This window comes from Cajanus cajan, chromosome 11 (genome assembly GCF_000230855.2).
Source record: "Cajanus cajan strain Asha chromosome 11, NIPB_CcT2T_4, whole genome shotgun sequence".
Classification (NCBI taxonomy): Eukaryota; Viridiplantae; Streptophyta; class Magnoliopsida; order Fabales; family Fabaceae; genus Cajanus; species Cajanus cajan.
The window spans coordinates 45768243-45786979 of record NC_138527.1 but is presented as its reverse complement, the minus strand read 5'-3'; the positions used below and the strand labels follow the sequence as shown (position 1 = coordinate 45786979).

Here is an 18737-nt window from a genome sequence, read left to right as displayed (position 1 = left end):
GCAGGAACATATGAAAGATGGTTCTTGCGAAGACATTGTGCCTGCTGCTGAGAACAACATAGACACTAAATTTATAGTTTTGGAGAAAGGCAAGACACAACAGCAGAAGGGCAGAATAGGAATCTGCAGCTGTTCACTTTCAGCTTTTGGGAGATGAGTGTGATTGCTTTTGACTCAGGTGATACAATTTCCTTAACCAATGGAATCTTTTCCTACCACCATGCTAACCTTATACTGAGGGAAGTTTTCATTTGAAAACGATGTTTGGCATTTTCAGTGAGAAATTTGGGAAAGGGGAAATGAAAGCATGGTGATTTTGTTTGAGTGGGGGAGGGAAGAATAAAACCCAAACTGTTAGGTTTAGAGAGACAAAATTGCTGCCTTAGTCAGAAAGGTGAGAGACAGCCAAGGTAAGGGTGACGGTTCCTGATGGTGAGATTGAAAGGAAAAAAGAAACAGTTCATGCGTGAAAGGGTGCATTATAATTGTTGAAAGCTAAATTAATATGATGATCATTATTTTTGGTTCACGTTAGACTACATGAAGTGGAGCACCCTAGAATTCGTATTTTTTTTTGGACTTAACTGGCTGATTTTACCTTTAAGACATAATTCATCATATTATCTTTCTTTTTAATTTTTCAGCAAATACATTATAAAATCTCACCCACCGTTCTATTTTTTTAGCGTCATTATCTAACAAAATTTGTAAATATTAATAACCAAGTTTTCAAAAACGTATCACATATTGAAGACATGTTCCTAATCAGGCAGATTTAAATATCGTCTGCAACATTAAATTTCAAGCTGCTTGTACTAATCTTTTATATAAGATTAAACGAAGTTTGGATCACTATATTCCTGATTAATTTAGACTTTAGTTCATAATATTTACAATCAAAGGAAATTGAAATGCTTTAGAGAGAAACTCAAACTTAAAATCCACAAATCGCTTCCATCATCGGATTAAGCTCCAGTGTAAACATGTGTGGCTTTACTGCGTTGTATTTTAATTAACAATAGCTATTTATGACTGTCTCATCTGATATATCAGGTCAAAAAATGCCTTGACACAACTATGACCCAATTCCAAGTTCATCTTTTAGGGATATTAATTCCACATATATTACAACACACCCAAACACACTCCCTAATGGAAAGATGATATTTACAAAGACCAGGTTAAAATGTAGTTTGAACTACAAGGACAAATATGTGCTATAGTTCAATTTTTTCATTGCTGTGTCAGGAGACAAATGACTGTACATATACACAAATTAAAGATGCTAGGTAAGAGAAAGAAAGGGAAAGAGGGGCAAAATGGACTTGAATTAAACTATGTACAGATTATATACAATATTTACTGCTCCCTTGAGATTTACCAGAAAGGGCACCACCTGTAAAAAGGGAGACAAAAAATACAGAAATATAGATGTCATAATTCGCCAAGACATGATAGATTCATTATGTCATGAAGCAACTATTTCAAAAGCTTAAGCAGTTAGGCAACGACACATGAATGGTTTTATATCAAAATTTTAAAACATCACACGAGTCCTTTGGACTTGAATCATGGATAATGCACAACCTACCCATGTGCTTATAATATTTTATTTATTTATTTGAAGAATGGGGGTGGAAAGGATCAAACTCTAGACCAAACGGTCATAGACTCTAATACCAAATCATGGAAGTTTCTTTTTATCTCATCTAAAAGAGAAAATAAAGGAGGGAGAGAAATATTGCCAAGCCCATTTACCACAACTCTGCCTGTGTAGATGTTTAATCAAAGAAAAATATTTAGTTTAGAAACCATACCCTACGTAATTTTGGCACAAATTTTCATGTGAGGAAGCTTGGATAATTAACTTTTGAACTTGCAGTTTAACAGATAAAGCATGATCAACTTCACGAGTGTCTCCAGAAATTAAGCTGCTATGGTCCACAGCATGCTGAAGGGAGCTATTTGATACTGAAGAACAAGTTGAAAAATCCCGCCCTGTAAGCTTATTACTCATGCGAGCCATGACAACCACGGCACGTTCATTCAGAACCTCATTAGCATCACCAAGTTGGTTAACAGCCTATATGCAAAGGTAGGTAGATAAAATGAGCATCATTAATCAAAAGCAAGCAACAAAATAATACAGAATGAAGATACCTGTAGAAGTTCTCTTTCACGGGCACCACGCTGAGGGTGGGGAAGCTCTCTATTTGGGGCAGATTCCTCAGTATTTACAACAGGAGGCACATGATTGCTGGTAAGCATAGACATTTGTGGAACTTCATTGAAGTTAAAAAGACGCCAATTTATGAGAGGATCATGTACAAAGGCCTGAACACAGAAAGAAGAAAGAATCAACATATATATTAAAAAAAATAATCACAACTAGCAACATAAGATGATTCAGAGAAATAATCCTCATGTGACCCAATTTAACATCTGTAGTTAGAGAAGTGTTCTTTCAAGAGAACCAACATAATATTGTAACCAGTCTTTTTTAACCTTTAACAAATCTTCATAATTGTTCATCTAGACCTAATTCTTTCTTTGCCATATCATATAGTCTTTAGTATATGCTTGTCTAATATCTTTGCGACGTTACAAAAGAAAAAATCTGAAATTTAAAAGAAAAATTTCTACCACTTCTCTGTTCTTTTGGGTTTGCATGAGAAAGGAAAGAAATGAAGAAAGGCCTTACGTTAAAATATACTTTGCTTCTCACCCACAAAGGTGTCTATGCTAGAAATCAAGCCATTAATTAAGGGCCAACGCTTTGATAAATCTAACAGTTTTCCTTAATAATTCTTCATACACGAACAATTTCAGTCAATTACCTACTACCTGGTACCCATATAAGAAAATCAAAACAAGTAGTTCTAAACCTCGTATTACTTGTACCAAATGAGATGATAGCCTAATTATTCATCTACTCCTCAATTAAGATTTTATGAACTAAATAATAAAATTAAAAACAAATAACAAACAAGGCAATATTTTTTATACATTTTTTTTTTATTGCCATTAAATTTGATATGGCAATTCTAACCCACACTGCCACATCGGCAGGGACAAAAAATTTTCACAAGTTAAAAAATAGTTTCAAACTTCAATGTAGCATCTGAAATTCTCCCATTACCAAGAAAATGGCATTCGACATTTAGAATTTCATCAACTGAGAATAACTAAAGAGGTTGGTGGGATGTAAGCCATGTATATATACCTCCATCATGGCCATAACACTATCTTTATTTGTTCGTAGAACTTGCATAACATTTTCGCAAGTTGAGCGGAAGTTTCCCTCAATACCACTAACTTCCATGGCTTTCACAAGCATTCTTGTCAAGCGAAATGGAACCTGAATTATAACTTAGAAGGTAAGATACAATAAAATATCCATAATCGCCATCATTCAAACTTCAGAATAGTTAGTGTTTGGGCGCACCTTCTCTGGAAATTTCTCACGGTTCATCGATGCTTCAAAACAGTCTCCAAAATCTATGTGTAAAATCTTCCCACTGCAGCACATCACAAATATTAGAGGATTGAAAAAATATAATTAATGCCAATATAGCTAAGCTTTCTTTATGATAAGCTACCTAAACCGGTGTAACATAAGATTGCTCGGATGGCGATCGCCTAAACCAAGAAGGTAACCAACCTAGCAAAACCCAACCACTAGTTTAGCTCACATTATACAATAGTTAAACAATAACAAGAACAGGGAAACACAATTGCAATTGGCAACTCATTCTGGATACTATTGCCAGAATATCATGTGCAAAATGTAATAAAATGGAAAAACTTTGATACCAGAAATTGGAAGTTGCAATCTGATTTACATTGGTCATGGAAGGATGTATAAAGTAGGCAGAAAATTAAAATAGCAAAACATGTTAAAAATTTAAGAACAGATCAATTTCAATGGTAGGAAACTTGTGCAAAATCAAAAGATCATTTCAACAATTGAGTAGAAAAAATATGTTCACAATAGTGGTTGGACCGGCTCAAAAACAAAAGGCCATGAACTGATGGTCAAAATTTTCACCAGCATACAAAGCACATGTCCACCTTTCCCAGCTGAATTGTCATGTCGAAGGTTTAGAAAAGCTACTTGAAGGGACCTTTAATAAATGTTTTCAAACTACAATAAAACCAGAACTTCATATATTAAGAACATCTGAAAGGCATATGTTTTGCAGTCCTCCTTGAACGTTGGAACTTGGTGGATTATACAGTATATAAAAAATGTGTCAACTGGCAAGTAGATAACAGCTTGTGAATAGCAAGAACAAACCATGCTCATAACTGCCAGACTCCTTGTATAGTTTGTCCTCCTTTCAAGCCATATCTCAGATGTTCGACTTTTCAACCAAAGCACCTAGGAGTTGGAATGTTGCAAAAATCAGGGTAAGTATTATGTTATAGAAAGCCATATACCAATTACCAAGTCAAATTTATTCAAACATCACATACCCTAGCTAGGTCATTTCCTTCAGTATTGTTCAAAGCATGTTCAAACACCTCCACTTTAGCTATAAGAGGCAAATGATCATAATCAGGTGCAAAACTGAGCATGCATTTGTGTTCCTGATTCAAGGTGATCTGTACAACAAGGATAAAACAGTCAAGCAACTTAAGTCAAGAAAAATAATCATATTATGAGTTAACTATTACTATATTTAAACCCAATCATTCGTAAATGAGCATTCTTACTGACCTTTCTAGCATCTCTATACTCACGAATAAGATGATGCAAGGTATCACAATTTGGGACCCATTCAATTAAACCACTGTTAGGTGACAAGGGGATTACAGCATATCGTTCAATAGATAGATCTTTCTCTGCTGTTTTGGGAGAATTCTCAAGCAGAGTATTCACCAAGCCGAAAAGCTAGAAAAAATAATGACAGTGCTTAGTAATTTGTCAAGATGAACGAACCTAGGGAAAATTTACCATATGCCAAATATATAGACAACATGACCAAAGAAACCCAGTAAAAAGGAAATACCTGCATGACTCGTTCATCCTGGCGTAAATCCTCATGTCCCTTCAATAAGAAGGCATAATCATCACCATCACTACCATGAATGGTTAACTTCCTAGGTCGTTGCTTAGATGTTATGACAACAAGTTGGCGTGCAAATGATGCAATTGTAACCACTGGTGCATCTGAATTAAGGATATGGAAGTATTAGTAGACTAAAGGATTAAATCTAATTCAGCATCAAGTAACGAAATTAATTTACCAGCACGGTATGTCCCGGGAACAGCAAGCTCCAAATTGCGGCATTCTAGCAATTCTGGAGAAACAGACTACAAAGAATATGCATAAAACTTAATGCCCATAACAATGACAAAACAGATGAAAGAAAAAACATTATTACTCTTACCTCCAAGTCTAAAGTTGTAAGGCTTTGAAGTTGCTTATCTATCTTTCTGAATACATGGTAATAGATGTCCCATGCCTGATAAAGAAATTATTAGAAAACTAGCTCCAAGAAAGGAAAATGATACTTAAATGATTTACTTTTTTTAAATCCAGCATTTCTAGGTTATTTAAGAATGAAATATTCTTGAAAAGCCACCATAATTGTGGTCACCCTTAGCCAGTCATAGTTGTGAGCTGCCTTAAATGTAACATCAAGAGTGGAGGTTTAGTTCCATATTGATCAAAGATAGGATAAAATAGAGTTTATAAAGCTTAGAAAATCTTCATCTTACAAACCGGTTTTGTAGAGGCTGAATTAAGCTCTAAAACCAAATAATATGATGGTATCAGAGTCTATTCTAGTAGTTGTGGTCAGGCTTATCAGGCTGTTATCAAACTACCCACATATTCAGCCTTTCAAACTTCATGTTCGAGATGTCTAGTGAAGTGAGTGTGTTGAAGATCTCACATCGACTAGTGATAAAGCAAAGTAGTTTATATAAGGGGGGGGGGGGGGGGGGGCAACCCTTACCTAACAAACCGATTTTATGTAGTTTAGTTATGCCCTAAAACCAAATTATATGATTGGTATTAAAGTTTATCCTAGCGATTATTGTTAGATCTATCGAGCCACCCGCTATTGAGTCATTATCAAATCACTTGCAAATGTTCAATTCTGCAAACTTCATGCTCAAGATATCTAGTCCTTGACATGAGAGAAGCGTGTTAAAGATTTCACACTGACTAGTAGTAAAGCCAAAGTAGTTTATATATAAGTAGAGGATAACCCTTACCATATAAGTAGATTTTATTGGGTCAAATTAGGTCCACACTCACATTCTAAAATATTATTAGAGTCTATACCCTAGATCCATTGTTGGGGCAACTTGCATTTGCCACACTCTAAGGCGGTAGCCCTAGGCGTTAGGGGGAGCATTGTATAGCCAACTAAATTGCAATCAGCCAGTCACCCCTAGCCTGCCTTTGTTGTGGCATCTTTGGCGGTGCCTTAATTGCAACTTCAAGGGTGGTGATTTAGTCTCGCATTGATCAGATATATGGAAAAATAGAGCATATAAAACTTGGGAAGTCCTCACCTTACAAACTAGTTTTGTAGGGTTGAATTAGGCCCTAAAATCAAATCCTAAGAAATATTTCTTAGCAGTTCCATTTTTTAAAAACCGACAGGCACGTGGATCAACTAGTAAGAAATTGTTCTAACTTAATCAGCAGTCAACTGTGTTAAATACTTGGAATGAAAGTTTTGCCACCCAAAGTGTTCCTACCTATCTCAAATAGGATTCCTAAAAAAAATCTATCTTTCAAAGACCAATACAATAGAGGAACATCATTCCTGTCACTTTTGCTTCAATCTTTTTTGCTATCATGCAGCTGCTACTACCAATATTCAATTCAATCCTCCTTGAAGCATTTCATGCAATGAAGGATATTGTATGAAGATAAAAGTCATACTAAGTTTAGGGTTTAGGGCAGACTAATAGAGATCCATTTCTCATTTATGGGAACTGCATTTCCAGTGGTTAATTGATTTTCTAGAAAAGTAAGAAACAGTGAAAGGTTCAAGCCATGGCTTCAGCCACTAACTTACGTGACTCAAAAAATACAGATTTCTAGAGATTCATAGATGACATTTATTTGGGATACTATGACTTCAACCATACTCATATAGATTGCCATTTCATTTGAAAAACGATCTTATAAGGAAACATCAGCTCTAGCTCCATCCATTCAAATGATCAATTGACAGATGTTTTTCTCCAAGTTATTGTTAGGATAAGCAATTGATAGAAACTGGCTGAAAACTGTATGAACCACATCAGTTATGAATAATAGGCTCCACAACATTTATTTGTCGGAATGGCCTTCATAACAAGTAATTTGCTACAATTTTGATACCTGGGTCAGCTCGGCATCTTTCCCAGTTCTCTTATAATTCATACAGCACTCATAAGCCTCTAATAATTCTTGTCGATAGGCCTGAAATAACAAGGTATTGACAAATTAAAATAAAAAAAATTGACAATATATTATAATAATGGCATAAACAAACAAAGAAACAAAACAAGATTATAACACACCTCAATAAATATTCTCTCTTTTATGGTGACGTTGTTTTTCATTGCTCCTTCTTCAAGCATTTCATGTAGTGGCTCCAACACCTTTAGCATCCCTTCAATATTATGCTCACCAAAATACAAACGGCTAGCTTCTTCCAATGCTTCATGCCACATTTCATGCCAAAGAATAGCAACCCTGATCAGTTCCTTTGATACAAGTTGTGCCTGCAAACAAAACCAGCATATTAACATGGCAGAAGTCTAAAAGAATAACCTTCAGATAGATTATTATCAAACCTGATCCACTAGTACACCACTATGCTGCCGAACTTTGTCAACAACTTCCTGAGCTGCAGCTTTGCGTAAGTTGCTTATAGATTTACAGGCCACAAGCAAAGGATACATGAGAGCCTACAGAAGAAATCAAACATAAATAACAGTCACATGGCCAACAATTCAATAAGAAGCATTAAGTAAGTCAGTCACACGCTACTTGCTGAGAAGTAGCAGAAATATTATATCAAGTAAAAATAACAACAAAGGAAACGGACAAAATCAAGTCACTACCACACTGCAGACACCAGATTATAGAACCAATTAAAGTTAGTTCTCATCTTGCAAACTAATCGGCTAATCAACATCTCTTTCATCTGCTTTTTTTAATACTAATAGTCTTGTATGTACAATGCACAGGATATATGTTTATTTTTATATAACTAAAATTTACAATAAATAAATATTATTGAATATATAGATTGTTATAATGAAAATAATAATAAATAAATATTTTAAAAATAGAAATTGTATTAAAATTTATAATAAATAATTTATATTGTGATAGAAGGTCCTTTTGAACTATTTGGTAATTTCTTGTAAAAAAAATATTAAAATTCATATAAAGATGAAAAGTATAAATTAAATGAGATAAGCAGTTAAGAAAATCAAATATATAGAGTAATTACAATCCCAATAAACCCTCTCATTTAAGAAACACTTTCGTGCAACATAATTTCTTTTGAATCTATAATCCACCTCCAGCAAAAGATTCATTGAAGAGTACTTCATTCACTAAGTATTGCAGAATTGAGTTGGGTAAAATTACATTCACCATAGACATAATTCATACCAAGTTAAACAAGAAAATAATTCTCAAATAGGGAAAATTTAAATGCCTTAAATTATTATTTGAGTAGAAAAAAGATGAGCATGTCAACTGTCAAGAGTTAAACAATAGAATCTGCAGCAAGCACAGTATTAAACTTGCCATCATACAAGATAATTGATACTATTTGCGGCTATACAAGGAGCAAACCAATGTGGGATTAAGTACCCTCCCTAACTCTCTCTAGTCATACTAGGGGAAAAAATCATATAAAGATAGCCAAACAAAAACTGAAATTCATCAAAACATGAAGAAAAAAAACTTGTTGCTTCCACAGAATCACAATATCTTCAATTTTACAAAGTGAACATTTACAGAATGATACTTTCAAAAAATTCATAAATGGAAACATGTCCAAGTTCCACAATATCAGTCACATACCTGTGGATGGTTTTGCCCAATCCGAACCAAAAGTGACTGTATCAACTCTCTTACAGCATGGTTATTAGAGTGTATCCTGGCAATTATCTGAGGCAGAACTACTAGCCAAGTATTGATATTAACTAGAGAAAATCCTTTCTTTAGTGCCATTTGTACTTCTGCTGTAGCTCCATGGTTGAACCATAAGGTCAGAAGTCGAAGAATATCCTACAGCAAATGCAACAGCAATTTTAAGATTCAAAGGAAAAGGACTAACATATTCCAATTGGATAACAAAAAGGTAAGTTGCAAAATATAACAGAAATTGTAGCTTACCTGTAAACTATCATCAACACCTTTGGAATTTGCCGCACATGCAATAGAATGAAAGTATCCAGTGACAGCTGCAGCAACAAATTGTGCTGCAACATCGGGGAAACCTCTTAAAGTGTAATGAGACATCACCGCTGTGTTGAATAATGCCCATTTATGCCAAGCTTTGGCCCACTTATTGGCATATTGAGTAGCCTTTGTGAATGCATTAAGAATATCTACAAAATTTGAAATTAAATTAAAAAAATTGGCCAACATCATTTTATCTTTAAGTTCAATAGTATGACAACTAAACCTTTTATGGATTCATCGACCAGCCCAGGAGAAAGTGACCACTGCCAAGAGCCAAGATTTCGATAAACACGAGCAAGGAGAGGAACACCAGGATTCAAACCACTTGTAAAGCTTGATGATGTAACTGGTTGAATGTTGGGTGCACTTGAAAGTTCCATAGCCAAATTCTAGATCAAGTAAAGCAGGCAGATGATTGGATTTGGTGATAAATAAGCAAGTCCAGATATTCTCTATCTACACCTGAACATATATAAAAGATATAGTACCTGAAGCCTAATAAATGCTTCCCTGCGCTTTGAATCCTCCCCAAGTGACCACTGGTACTTCAAGTATGCCAGCATTACTTCAGGATGGCCATGGTATCGTACATTTTCAGGAGATTTTTCAGGATCATACTGATAGAAAGAAGAATAACTTCAGTTGGGTACACAAGAATGAAAATTAATGAGACAGCAAACTACTTAGACCAGGTACACAGCACCTGTAGAAGTTTAACTAAAGTAGATTTTGCTTGGCTAATACGCCCACTTTTTCTGCAAAGAGAGGCAAATTTGAGCCAGGTTTCAATGTCTTCCACAGGTGGCAGCACAAGTGCTCTAACAGCCAAGAGTGCCTGCCAAACCTACAAACAAGCAAAATAGCATTAGAGGAAGGAAAACCAAGCCTAATTATGCAAAATTTTAATTACAAGTATAAACTTCAGTTTGCAAGAGCTCGACATGAATTTTGTTGAGAGATTTAAAACTGAATATTCAATATTGAAAATCCAAATATGACAATCACGAAAATAGCAGCAGTATCACAGCATAGCATTGCATTGCATCCCTCCGGCACTCCAGAATTCATATAACATCACAGTGGCTATAAGGTTTATTCCAGCTGCATGCTACAAAATTTGAATATCTCTTTTTAATGGAATATCTGTTTCAAAGCTTAATCCTCTCTTAAACTAAAAAAATCTGCTCATCTCTGTTTTGCAATCTCTTAAACTAAAAAAATCTCCATTTTACTCTCCCTTAAACCCAGCCACTTCCATTGATTGAGGGAGTTTTGGTCTCCCAACATTCATAGCACACAGGCAAATAATTAGGACTGATAACCTCTTCTTTCTGTAAAAAAAATAATAATAAATAAATTAGAATCATAGGGATGCTGTGGTCTTCTGTCCTCATGAATGCAAGTTCCCTTCCTTGGTTTGGTTTCATCCCATCCACCCCCCCCCCCCTTTTGCAGCAAGTTCTGAGAAGGTTACATCAGTTTCAGCAAACTTCTAGCAGCACTACCTGTTTTTTAGTCTTTATTTCATTCATCCCTGGCCAACCCACCTTTAATTTGATAATCCTTTCATTATTATTGACTTATTGTTCAAGGAAGAATTTGGAGTTTCGAGTATTAATGATAAATTTTTAATCTTTTAGAACTTTTTTCAGTTTTGAGCGTCTATTATGTGTGTAATAGAAGTTATCTGCATTGTATCTACTATCTTCAATGCAGTGACCACTCTGCAACCAGCTATACCATTATTGTGTTTTCTTGGGTTGGCCTAGGTTCAAACACATGATATTCACATCTCTCTCCTGAATGAAAAGTAGGAAGTAATAGAACATTCATAGTACTGAATATTAAACAAAGGAACAGCCAGTTAACATTTATTAGTTGAATTGCACACAACCATTGTTTGTGGGTCCAACCGTGTGAATTTGATAGCACTAATAAACAATATGACAAAACCTCAACATCAAAGTACTATAGCTTAACAATAATTAACTATTAAAAAAAGATTGTGACAATCATGTCCAGCTCTTAAGATGAAATGAAAATTAGCATGTATTGTTGTTCCAAAATAGTTTCATCTTTCTCACACCCCTTTCTGCAGCATTAAAACTTTGAACATATGCAAGGCATATCAATCAAGACCAATCTTCACAAGTTGACACACAATTCAACAAAACAGCCACCGTTAGGGCTTTTAGGGCACAAGAGGATTATGCACCTTGCATAAACAATTCCCATTGTTTTTGAATAAACAATGATTCACAAATCAATCATAATGTTTAAGCATACATATACATTTTAAGTAGGGAAATCTGTCTACCTCAACATTGCTTTTGGCTCCTTGTATACGCTGAGTCCACATATTGCGAATAAGAGCCCGCCGCTCTTCTGCTACTCGGTCTCCAATAGGAAGTGTACGGTAATCAATAACCTGGTAAAGAGAAGATATTCCCAATTTATATTCATTACAATAACATTGAGTAAAGGACAGGAATTGAAAGTAATGCGTCTGAATATATTAGAGCTTAACCTCTTCTAGTTCTGATAGTTGCTGAACACGAACCATATTGCTGTAAGCACGCTCATAACTCTCTAAAACCTGGAAGTAAAAAAATTATATACAAACTTCTTTGAAAGCAAATGAAATAAAAGTAACAATTACGTGTGTTTATGTTGTGGTTCATACACATTCAACGCACATTTTTTCAAATCCATTGGTCTAGTCAAATGAAATCAATCATAGCCTACGTCATGAGAACTACACGAGGAGGACCTGTTTGGTTCCCTTCTCATGTTTGATTTCCTTCCATGGTACTCAACAACCAATATGTTATCCAAAATCTATCAAGTTTTGAAAATGGTTACAAAAAATAACAGAAACAGTTGAGAGATGTTTTCTTATCCTCTTCTGTCTTGTGGTCCTAGGTCATCTAGTGTGTCGATGCAAGTGGTGAGGCAGGAGCTTGGTGTGAGTGTTTGTTTTTCTTAAAGACTAAATTTTTGAAAATATAAATCGAACACTGATGAATGCCCAAGAACGGTTGGGTTTTATTATTTCAAAAAGAAAGAAAAAGAAAAAGATTGGCAGATTAATCTACAGTCCCTCTCCCACAGCAACAACTCTAAAATACAATTCAAAAGAAAATCACCAAAAGTTCCTCTCCCTTACAAACTACTCCCTCCATTTTTTATTCATAGTCGTTTTGTCAGAATTTGTCGTTTTTTTTTCATTGTCATTTTACTAAAATCAATGACTTATTAATTTTTTTTCTCTTTTTTATCCTTGATAATTAATGTATGTTTACTGAACAATGTGTCTATTTATTTCTAATATCTACCTATTTTTTCTTTAACCACTTATGTGAAGTTAATGTTGCATTTAAAAGGATAATATGTTTCCAGTGAAATACTATAAAAAAAAATAGAGGGTAGAATAGGAAAGTAAGTAATAAATATTTTTGAAAACTAAAAATTCAATCATTTTCTTAAGTCCCGTGCAAAACCTTAAACGACTATGAATAAAAAACGGAGGGAGTAGCCTATATTTATTATCATCATCTCCCTCAACCTCAACCAACTCCGTAAAATAGATAAAACAGAATATCAAATATAAATCCCAAAGACAAGCTTTGATAACAGAATTAAAATACATAATCATAAACTGAGGGTTATTTTAAATAAACTTCTGCATAAGCATTTTTAGAAGAAAATATAAAAAAAAATGAAACAAATTTCTGCTTAAAACTAGCATACATGCAAGTTAAAAAACATAATTTGGAAAAGCTAATATGAGAGAGTTTCTACAAATTAACTTGTGCAAAAGCTAATTTTAGCTTTTGCTGATTTAAAGTGGACTATCAAACACCTCCAGAAACTACAAAAAGATGACAGTAGGCAATAAAATGTTTTTAAAGGAAGCCATGCAGAAAAGGCTATAAAAATCATTTTCATTGAAATTTAAGGATATCTATAGGCATACAAGACAACATTATTCAAATAATGATCATAAACAGTAAAAGATGTCACCATAAAAAGCTTAGGTACCTTTGTGTCATGGGTCAACTCATCTCAAGCTTATGTTGTTAATAGAAGGCTCAGGAAGGGTTTTTAATTTTTCTCAATTTTCTAAACAAATATCAAATGCAGGGCTGGTTTAAAGGTCATACTATCAAATGCACTCTCAAGATGTGATTACATTAACGTAAAGCAACGTGAAGATGATGAACATATACTTAACAATGTCACGTGCATATGGTGAATGTCCAGCACATGATTAAATACTGGTACAGCATGGAAAGAAATTGCAAAACTTCTTTACCCCATTCCCAAAAACATAGTACTCAATGCAGCTACACAATAAATTCAAAACATCAATGAAGAATAAAACCAATAAGAAAAGTTTATAAAACAAACTCACCAGAGCTGCAAGCTCTGTTGCCAGACATTTTCTAGCTCTTTCAACATACTCACGTGCTTCATCATACTGCCAATAGATTAGAATAGCAATAAGTACAATTGAATAATAAAACCAAGTGTAGTTGATATTTGAAGCAAAACAAGTACCTTTCCCCTGCGAACTAATAGAACAGCCCTGAAGAAGGTACCACTACTACTTCCATCACTACTGGAAGCAGTATTCCCCAAACCTCGAAGTTTTGTTTCATCACCATCATCCAATCGAGACACATATTCTGCCATTTGGTCCCATTCTCCCATGTTCCAAGCAGCACTTGCAGCCTAAAAATACATACACACTGAGCACATGCAGGGAAAATATCCATCACACATGACATGAGTATAAAACCAACCATTGGTGCCATTTCAAGACGAGCAGCTGGCTCGGCTGGGGTCCAAAATTCTTTACAGAGGATATTTAACTCATCCCATTGAGCCAATGCAGCAAGGCATCTCATTCTACCTGCAAAGCAAGATCCAGGCTCAAACATTCCCATGCATGTAAAAAAATAATCCTAAATTGTAAATCTAAACTTCTAAGATTGTAGCAGGAAAATCCATACTTGAAAGCACAGAAATGTGTTCTATATTAAATAGTAACCGTAATAAGAAAATAATGGAAAGAGAACTAGGGAATGCAACATTTGACATTATTTTACTAAAACAAGGAAACCTCCAGCCATTTCTATTAGGGGCATGAGTGTTTATATACCTTTATATTCATTGGATAACCTACACAGGGCATTACTGTAACAGATATAATCTGAATATAAACAGGAAATGTTCCATCCTAAATCAATGCCTATTTACAACACTCCCCTCAAGTTGGTGAATGAATGTCAATCATTCCCAACTTGCTAACATGTTCTTGGAATCTCGATGTGGGGAGTCCCAAAGGGATGTAAGTTGTGGCTATTTTTCATTGATAAATGTCAATGGCCAACTCCTTTGATAAATACCATTCAAAACACAAGAAAATAACCTATTTATCATAGTAGCAGGTAAGACAGCTTCTTCGCAATAAGAGCCAGCAGGCGATCAAACTCTGCTTTACCAAGTGTTTGTACCTTGTTTAGGGTTAAGGTACCAACAGGTTTTCTACCACAATATCCAAGTCAGATGTTGTCGATTGACATACCTTTGTGTGATGCGCTCAAGAACCTTTTTGTTTCCTTTAAGTTTATAACATTTCTCCTTAGTAGGCCTAACCTTTTAGGGAGAGTGTAGCAATCCTCACTGTTAGACTTCATGGACACCAGAAGAAGACAACCCTATAATTGGACCTTTTCTAAAGACTAAGGTTCATCCTTCAATAGGAGTGTTTTCATCAAACACTACTGACTTCACCCCACACAGTATAGAATACCTCTAATAGAGAAGGAAGATTTTTTTGCCAAAATTCGAACCTGAATAGGACCGTATTCAGAATACAGGCCGAAGAGAAACATAAAAATGCTCACCCTCTCAATGAACACTATCAATGTAGCAGAGTCAGTGTTGCATGTCATCTTCAAACTCTGATACTTATCCAACTCATCCAAAAATACCAAGAGACTTCCTTGCTTAGTATTAAAAATCTTGTCTTCAAACATTGGGTTAGTTTTGGATGGATCATTCCCTTCAACATGATTCAGATCATATGCCCTTTGGAAGTAGTCAAAACCTACGGGGCCCACTAAAGATATTTATGATCAAGTCGATCCAAGCCCAGCAAGATTGGGAAGCCATTGGAACCCAAGGACTGAAATGAGGAACCCTTATCTTCAGCCACGATGAAAAATGGAAGCAGTAGTGTTGCATTCAAAGAGGAGAAAGCAGGCCTTCAAACAACCACTAAATGGGACAAGACTAGGGAGAACTTACCCAGGCCCTAAAGGGGGCTCATCTACAACTAGTTCAATGGCAGCAGCTACGTGAATGAGCACTGGAACAAAGCTTCAGGGACCAGGCCAGTCTGGACATGACACTGCTCCCAGTGTGGTTGCCAGACCAATTGGCTGCACTAATGACAGTGGGCAGCAGTGGAAGTGGAACATAGCTGAGTGGCAGCAGAAGCAGAGCACCTAAGATTAGGAGCTTTGCTACCAACTTGGAAAAGAGATAAAATTGTATATTACTTGATGATTTTTCCACTACAAGCACTAATCCATATTTATAGGCTAAACTTATTAAAAGAAAGACAGAAAATACAAAAAGATAAGAATCCGTCCTAATAAATATAATCTGAATATATACAGGAAATATTCTTTCCTGAATTAGTGCCTTTACAAAAGATAAGTATTGAGATTATCCAGAATTATACCCTCCACACCCACAAGCCACAGATAATCGGGTACCATACCATGCCAAAATCGGTGTTATTCATTGAGAAACATTCAAATAACTCAAAAGAAGAAAGATATAAATGAAGGTAAAGTTATCATTACAGACCTAAAGTGGCATCCAACACAAGATGTGGACTTGTTGCTTGAGAAGCCTTTGCAGTATAAGCCTTGAGTGCATCATCCCACCGCTGCAGTTTCTCATACCTAAAGGACATCTATAAGTCTCTATCCTCAAGATCTTGCTGGAGATATAAACAAGAATTGTACAAAAAAAAAAAGAAGGGATGATGAACTTAGAAATTATATATCACACAGTACCATGACTCCTTAAGTTGGAAATCTAGATGCTGTTGGGCATAGGTTAGTATTCCAACTGCAGCCTACAAAAAGAAAAGGTTATATTGAAATGCAAAGATATCAGATAACAACGTTAAAACTAAAAGAGCAGCCAGCAAAATGATAAACTTGATAAAAAAAATCATTTCTATTCAATTTAACCTCATGTTGGTGTAATTGGTTGTTTATATGAATAAGAGCTTCAACTACAGCAACTGGGTTAGCATCCATCTTCTTGGAATGTGCTCCTTCAAATTCCATTTCTTTATAGTGCAAAGCTTTTGCAAATGCCCGACACTGTGTGCCATAGAAAAGTGACATGTGAAAGGTATAAGGCAAAGTAGAAGAAACAGTCCAATATAACAAAGTAAAAGAGGTTGTTTAAAAGAGCAGCATGCATTGAACAAGGACATGCATGCATCATGAACTACACACACATGCACCCCAAAGGACAATGCAGAATAAAATAGAAGGACCTTCTCAGCAAGAGCACCAAGAAGGCGTATGTCAATAGGAAGAGGTTTCTCATCATGCTCCATGAACTCAGCCTGCAGATTCAGTTAACAAAAACAAGAGCGTAAATTCTATAAAGTAGAAAAGTGTTATAGTTTCATCTGTGTCCATCATCTTTAAAATCAATAATTAAGTCTAAGCCTTCACCTTTCTTTTAAAAGAAGCCAAACTTGATAGAAAATATTTTCCAGATAATTGCAAGTTTAGTTTAATAACCAAGAGATCCCTCTAGAACCAAAACACTGAATTCCTCTCTAAAAAAAAGTCATTTAAAAAGATATGTCCTTTTTAATGGTTTCACCTAGAGCTTTTCCCGGTCTCCCCTTATTTCTAATAATACCCTCTGTCTTATCTGCTTTGTCTACTGACCCTTTATTGGTCATCTCAGATGACCGAAGACCAAACTATCTTCAGTGGAAATTCTACATTTCTTAGAAATCAATATATAACTAGGAGGGAAATCAATAATGGGGGAGTATATGATTAGAATTGTGAATTCAGAAGCAACAAGTTTGGCTGACAATTTTGACATTTCATAACAAGACAAATCTAATAATCAATAATATTTAGGAAGAAGATATAAAAGAGATGTCAAAGTCCACATTTGCAGATTTAATATATTCACTGAGATGAGAAGATATACCAAGTTAAGAAGTGTGGCCAAAATTTCGGGAGGAATGTTTGGAGATGAAAACGCCATCTCTAGATTCCGAACTAGCTGTTTCTGACTAGTCTCATTCAGCTGTGCCCAACAACTGACAAATCCAGCTGCAAACAACTCTCGACCAACAACAGGCTGTAAAATTCAGAAACTAGAGGTGAAAATGAGATACAAAAACACTAATGCCACAATAAATAATATCAATAACCAATGAAACCTGCAACTGAGCAAGCCTAGCACAGGTTCGTAAGGCTGGAGAAGGAGACTCCTTCAGAAGTTGAATGCTAAAATGCCTCATCCATTCTGCCCAATCCTCCTTAGTACTTCGTTGAGAAGCCTCCCCAGCTGTCCGTAATCGACCATCATTAACCTGTATGGAAGTTTTCAAGCCACCAATAAAAAAATAAAAAATTAAACTACAGAGCTGAGACTCCTCTGAACCTGATATCTGTAAATCTCATTTCAAGATTCCATTTCCTCACACTCCAAACAAGCAAGTCTAAGGTAACCTCTTAAGTGAAATCCTTCATTAGGACAATAGTGGTTAGTAGAATCAGGACAAATGCTGTGTTGAAGGTAGTCAAACTAAACAAAGTTCTACCTAATGAGTTGTATGTTTCTTATTATAAGACTAGTATCCATATATTTTTACACATCAAGTGGCAAAATATTTGTGGTTTAGAATGTTGAATATACCAAGAGTTTGGTGAACTTTCTTGTATTTCATTTAAAAATTGTGAATGGGGTAAGGCGTATTACAATTTTATGTGGTGTACAGAATGACTAATGCATTATAATTTTGCTGTTACCCACTTGCCATGTTTAAGAGATAAAGCATTTTTGAACTCTTTATGGTCATAATGCTTAGGGTAAGAATAAATTTGAATTCAGCAAAAATCCATCCTATATGTTGCTAATTCGTCTGCATCAGGGGTATTATTAACAATAGTGGTCAGTTTCAGTTGTGATATATATGCCTCAAATGAATCTGAATATGACCAAGAGTCTGTTTGG

The 18737-nt window shown here is 35.2% G+C and overlaps 1 protein-coding gene across 1 annotated transcript in view; it reads right to left on the bottom strand.

The window, feature by feature from the left end:
- Positions 1 to 1025: 1025 nt before the first annotated feature.
- TOR (target of rapamycin) overlaps positions 1026 to 18737 on the bottom strand; it is a 33980-nt gene continuing 16268 nt past the window's right edge. Inside the window, exons 27-57 of the mRNA XM_020361528.3 lie at positions 17941 to 18093; positions 17706 to 17858; positions 17026 to 17097; positions 16712 to 16846; positions 16532 to 16593; positions 16320 to 16417; positions 14243 to 14352; positions 13998 to 14171; positions 13852 to 13917; positions 11965 to 12033; positions 11755 to 11865; positions 10141 to 10281; positions 9926 to 10054; positions 9661 to 9826; positions 9369 to 9583; positions 9054 to 9260; positions 7808 to 7921; positions 7532 to 7735; positions 7350 to 7430; positions 5395 to 5469; positions 5251 to 5317; positions 5013 to 5173; positions 4721 to 4894; positions 4477 to 4605; positions 4298 to 4381; positions 3600 to 3661; positions 3446 to 3518; positions 3224 to 3358; positions 2161 to 2334; positions 1818 to 2083; positions 1026 to 1396 (exon numbers count right to left, since the gene is read on the bottom strand). Of these exons, the coding sequence (XP_020217117.1) occupies positions 1378 to 1396; positions 1818 to 2083; positions 2161 to 2334; positions 3224 to 3358; positions 3446 to 3518; positions 3600 to 3661; positions 4298 to 4381; positions 4477 to 4605; positions 4721 to 4894; positions 5013 to 5173; positions 5251 to 5317; positions 5395 to 5469; positions 7350 to 7430; positions 7532 to 7735; positions 7808 to 7921; positions 9054 to 9260; positions 9369 to 9583; positions 9661 to 9826; positions 9926 to 10054; positions 10141 to 10281; positions 11755 to 11865; positions 11965 to 12033; positions 13852 to 13917; positions 13998 to 14171; positions 14243 to 14352; positions 16320 to 16417; positions 16532 to 16593; positions 16712 to 16846; positions 17026 to 17097; positions 17706 to 17858; positions 17941 to 18093 (3879 nt within the window). The 3' untranslated portion in view covers positions 1026 to 1377. The remainder of the gene's footprint in view (positions 1397 to 1817; positions 2084 to 2160; positions 2335 to 3223; positions 3359 to 3445; positions 3519 to 3599; positions 3662 to 4297; positions 4382 to 4476; positions 4606 to 4720; positions 4895 to 5012; positions 5174 to 5250; positions 5318 to 5394; positions 5470 to 7349; positions 7431 to 7531; positions 7736 to 7807; positions 7922 to 9053; positions 9261 to 9368; positions 9584 to 9660; positions 9827 to 9925; positions 10055 to 10140; positions 10282 to 11754; positions 11866 to 11964; positions 12034 to 13851; positions 13918 to 13997; positions 14172 to 14242; positions 14353 to 16319; positions 16418 to 16531; positions 16594 to 16711; positions 16847 to 17025; positions 17098 to 17705; positions 17859 to 17940; positions 18094 to 18737) is intronic.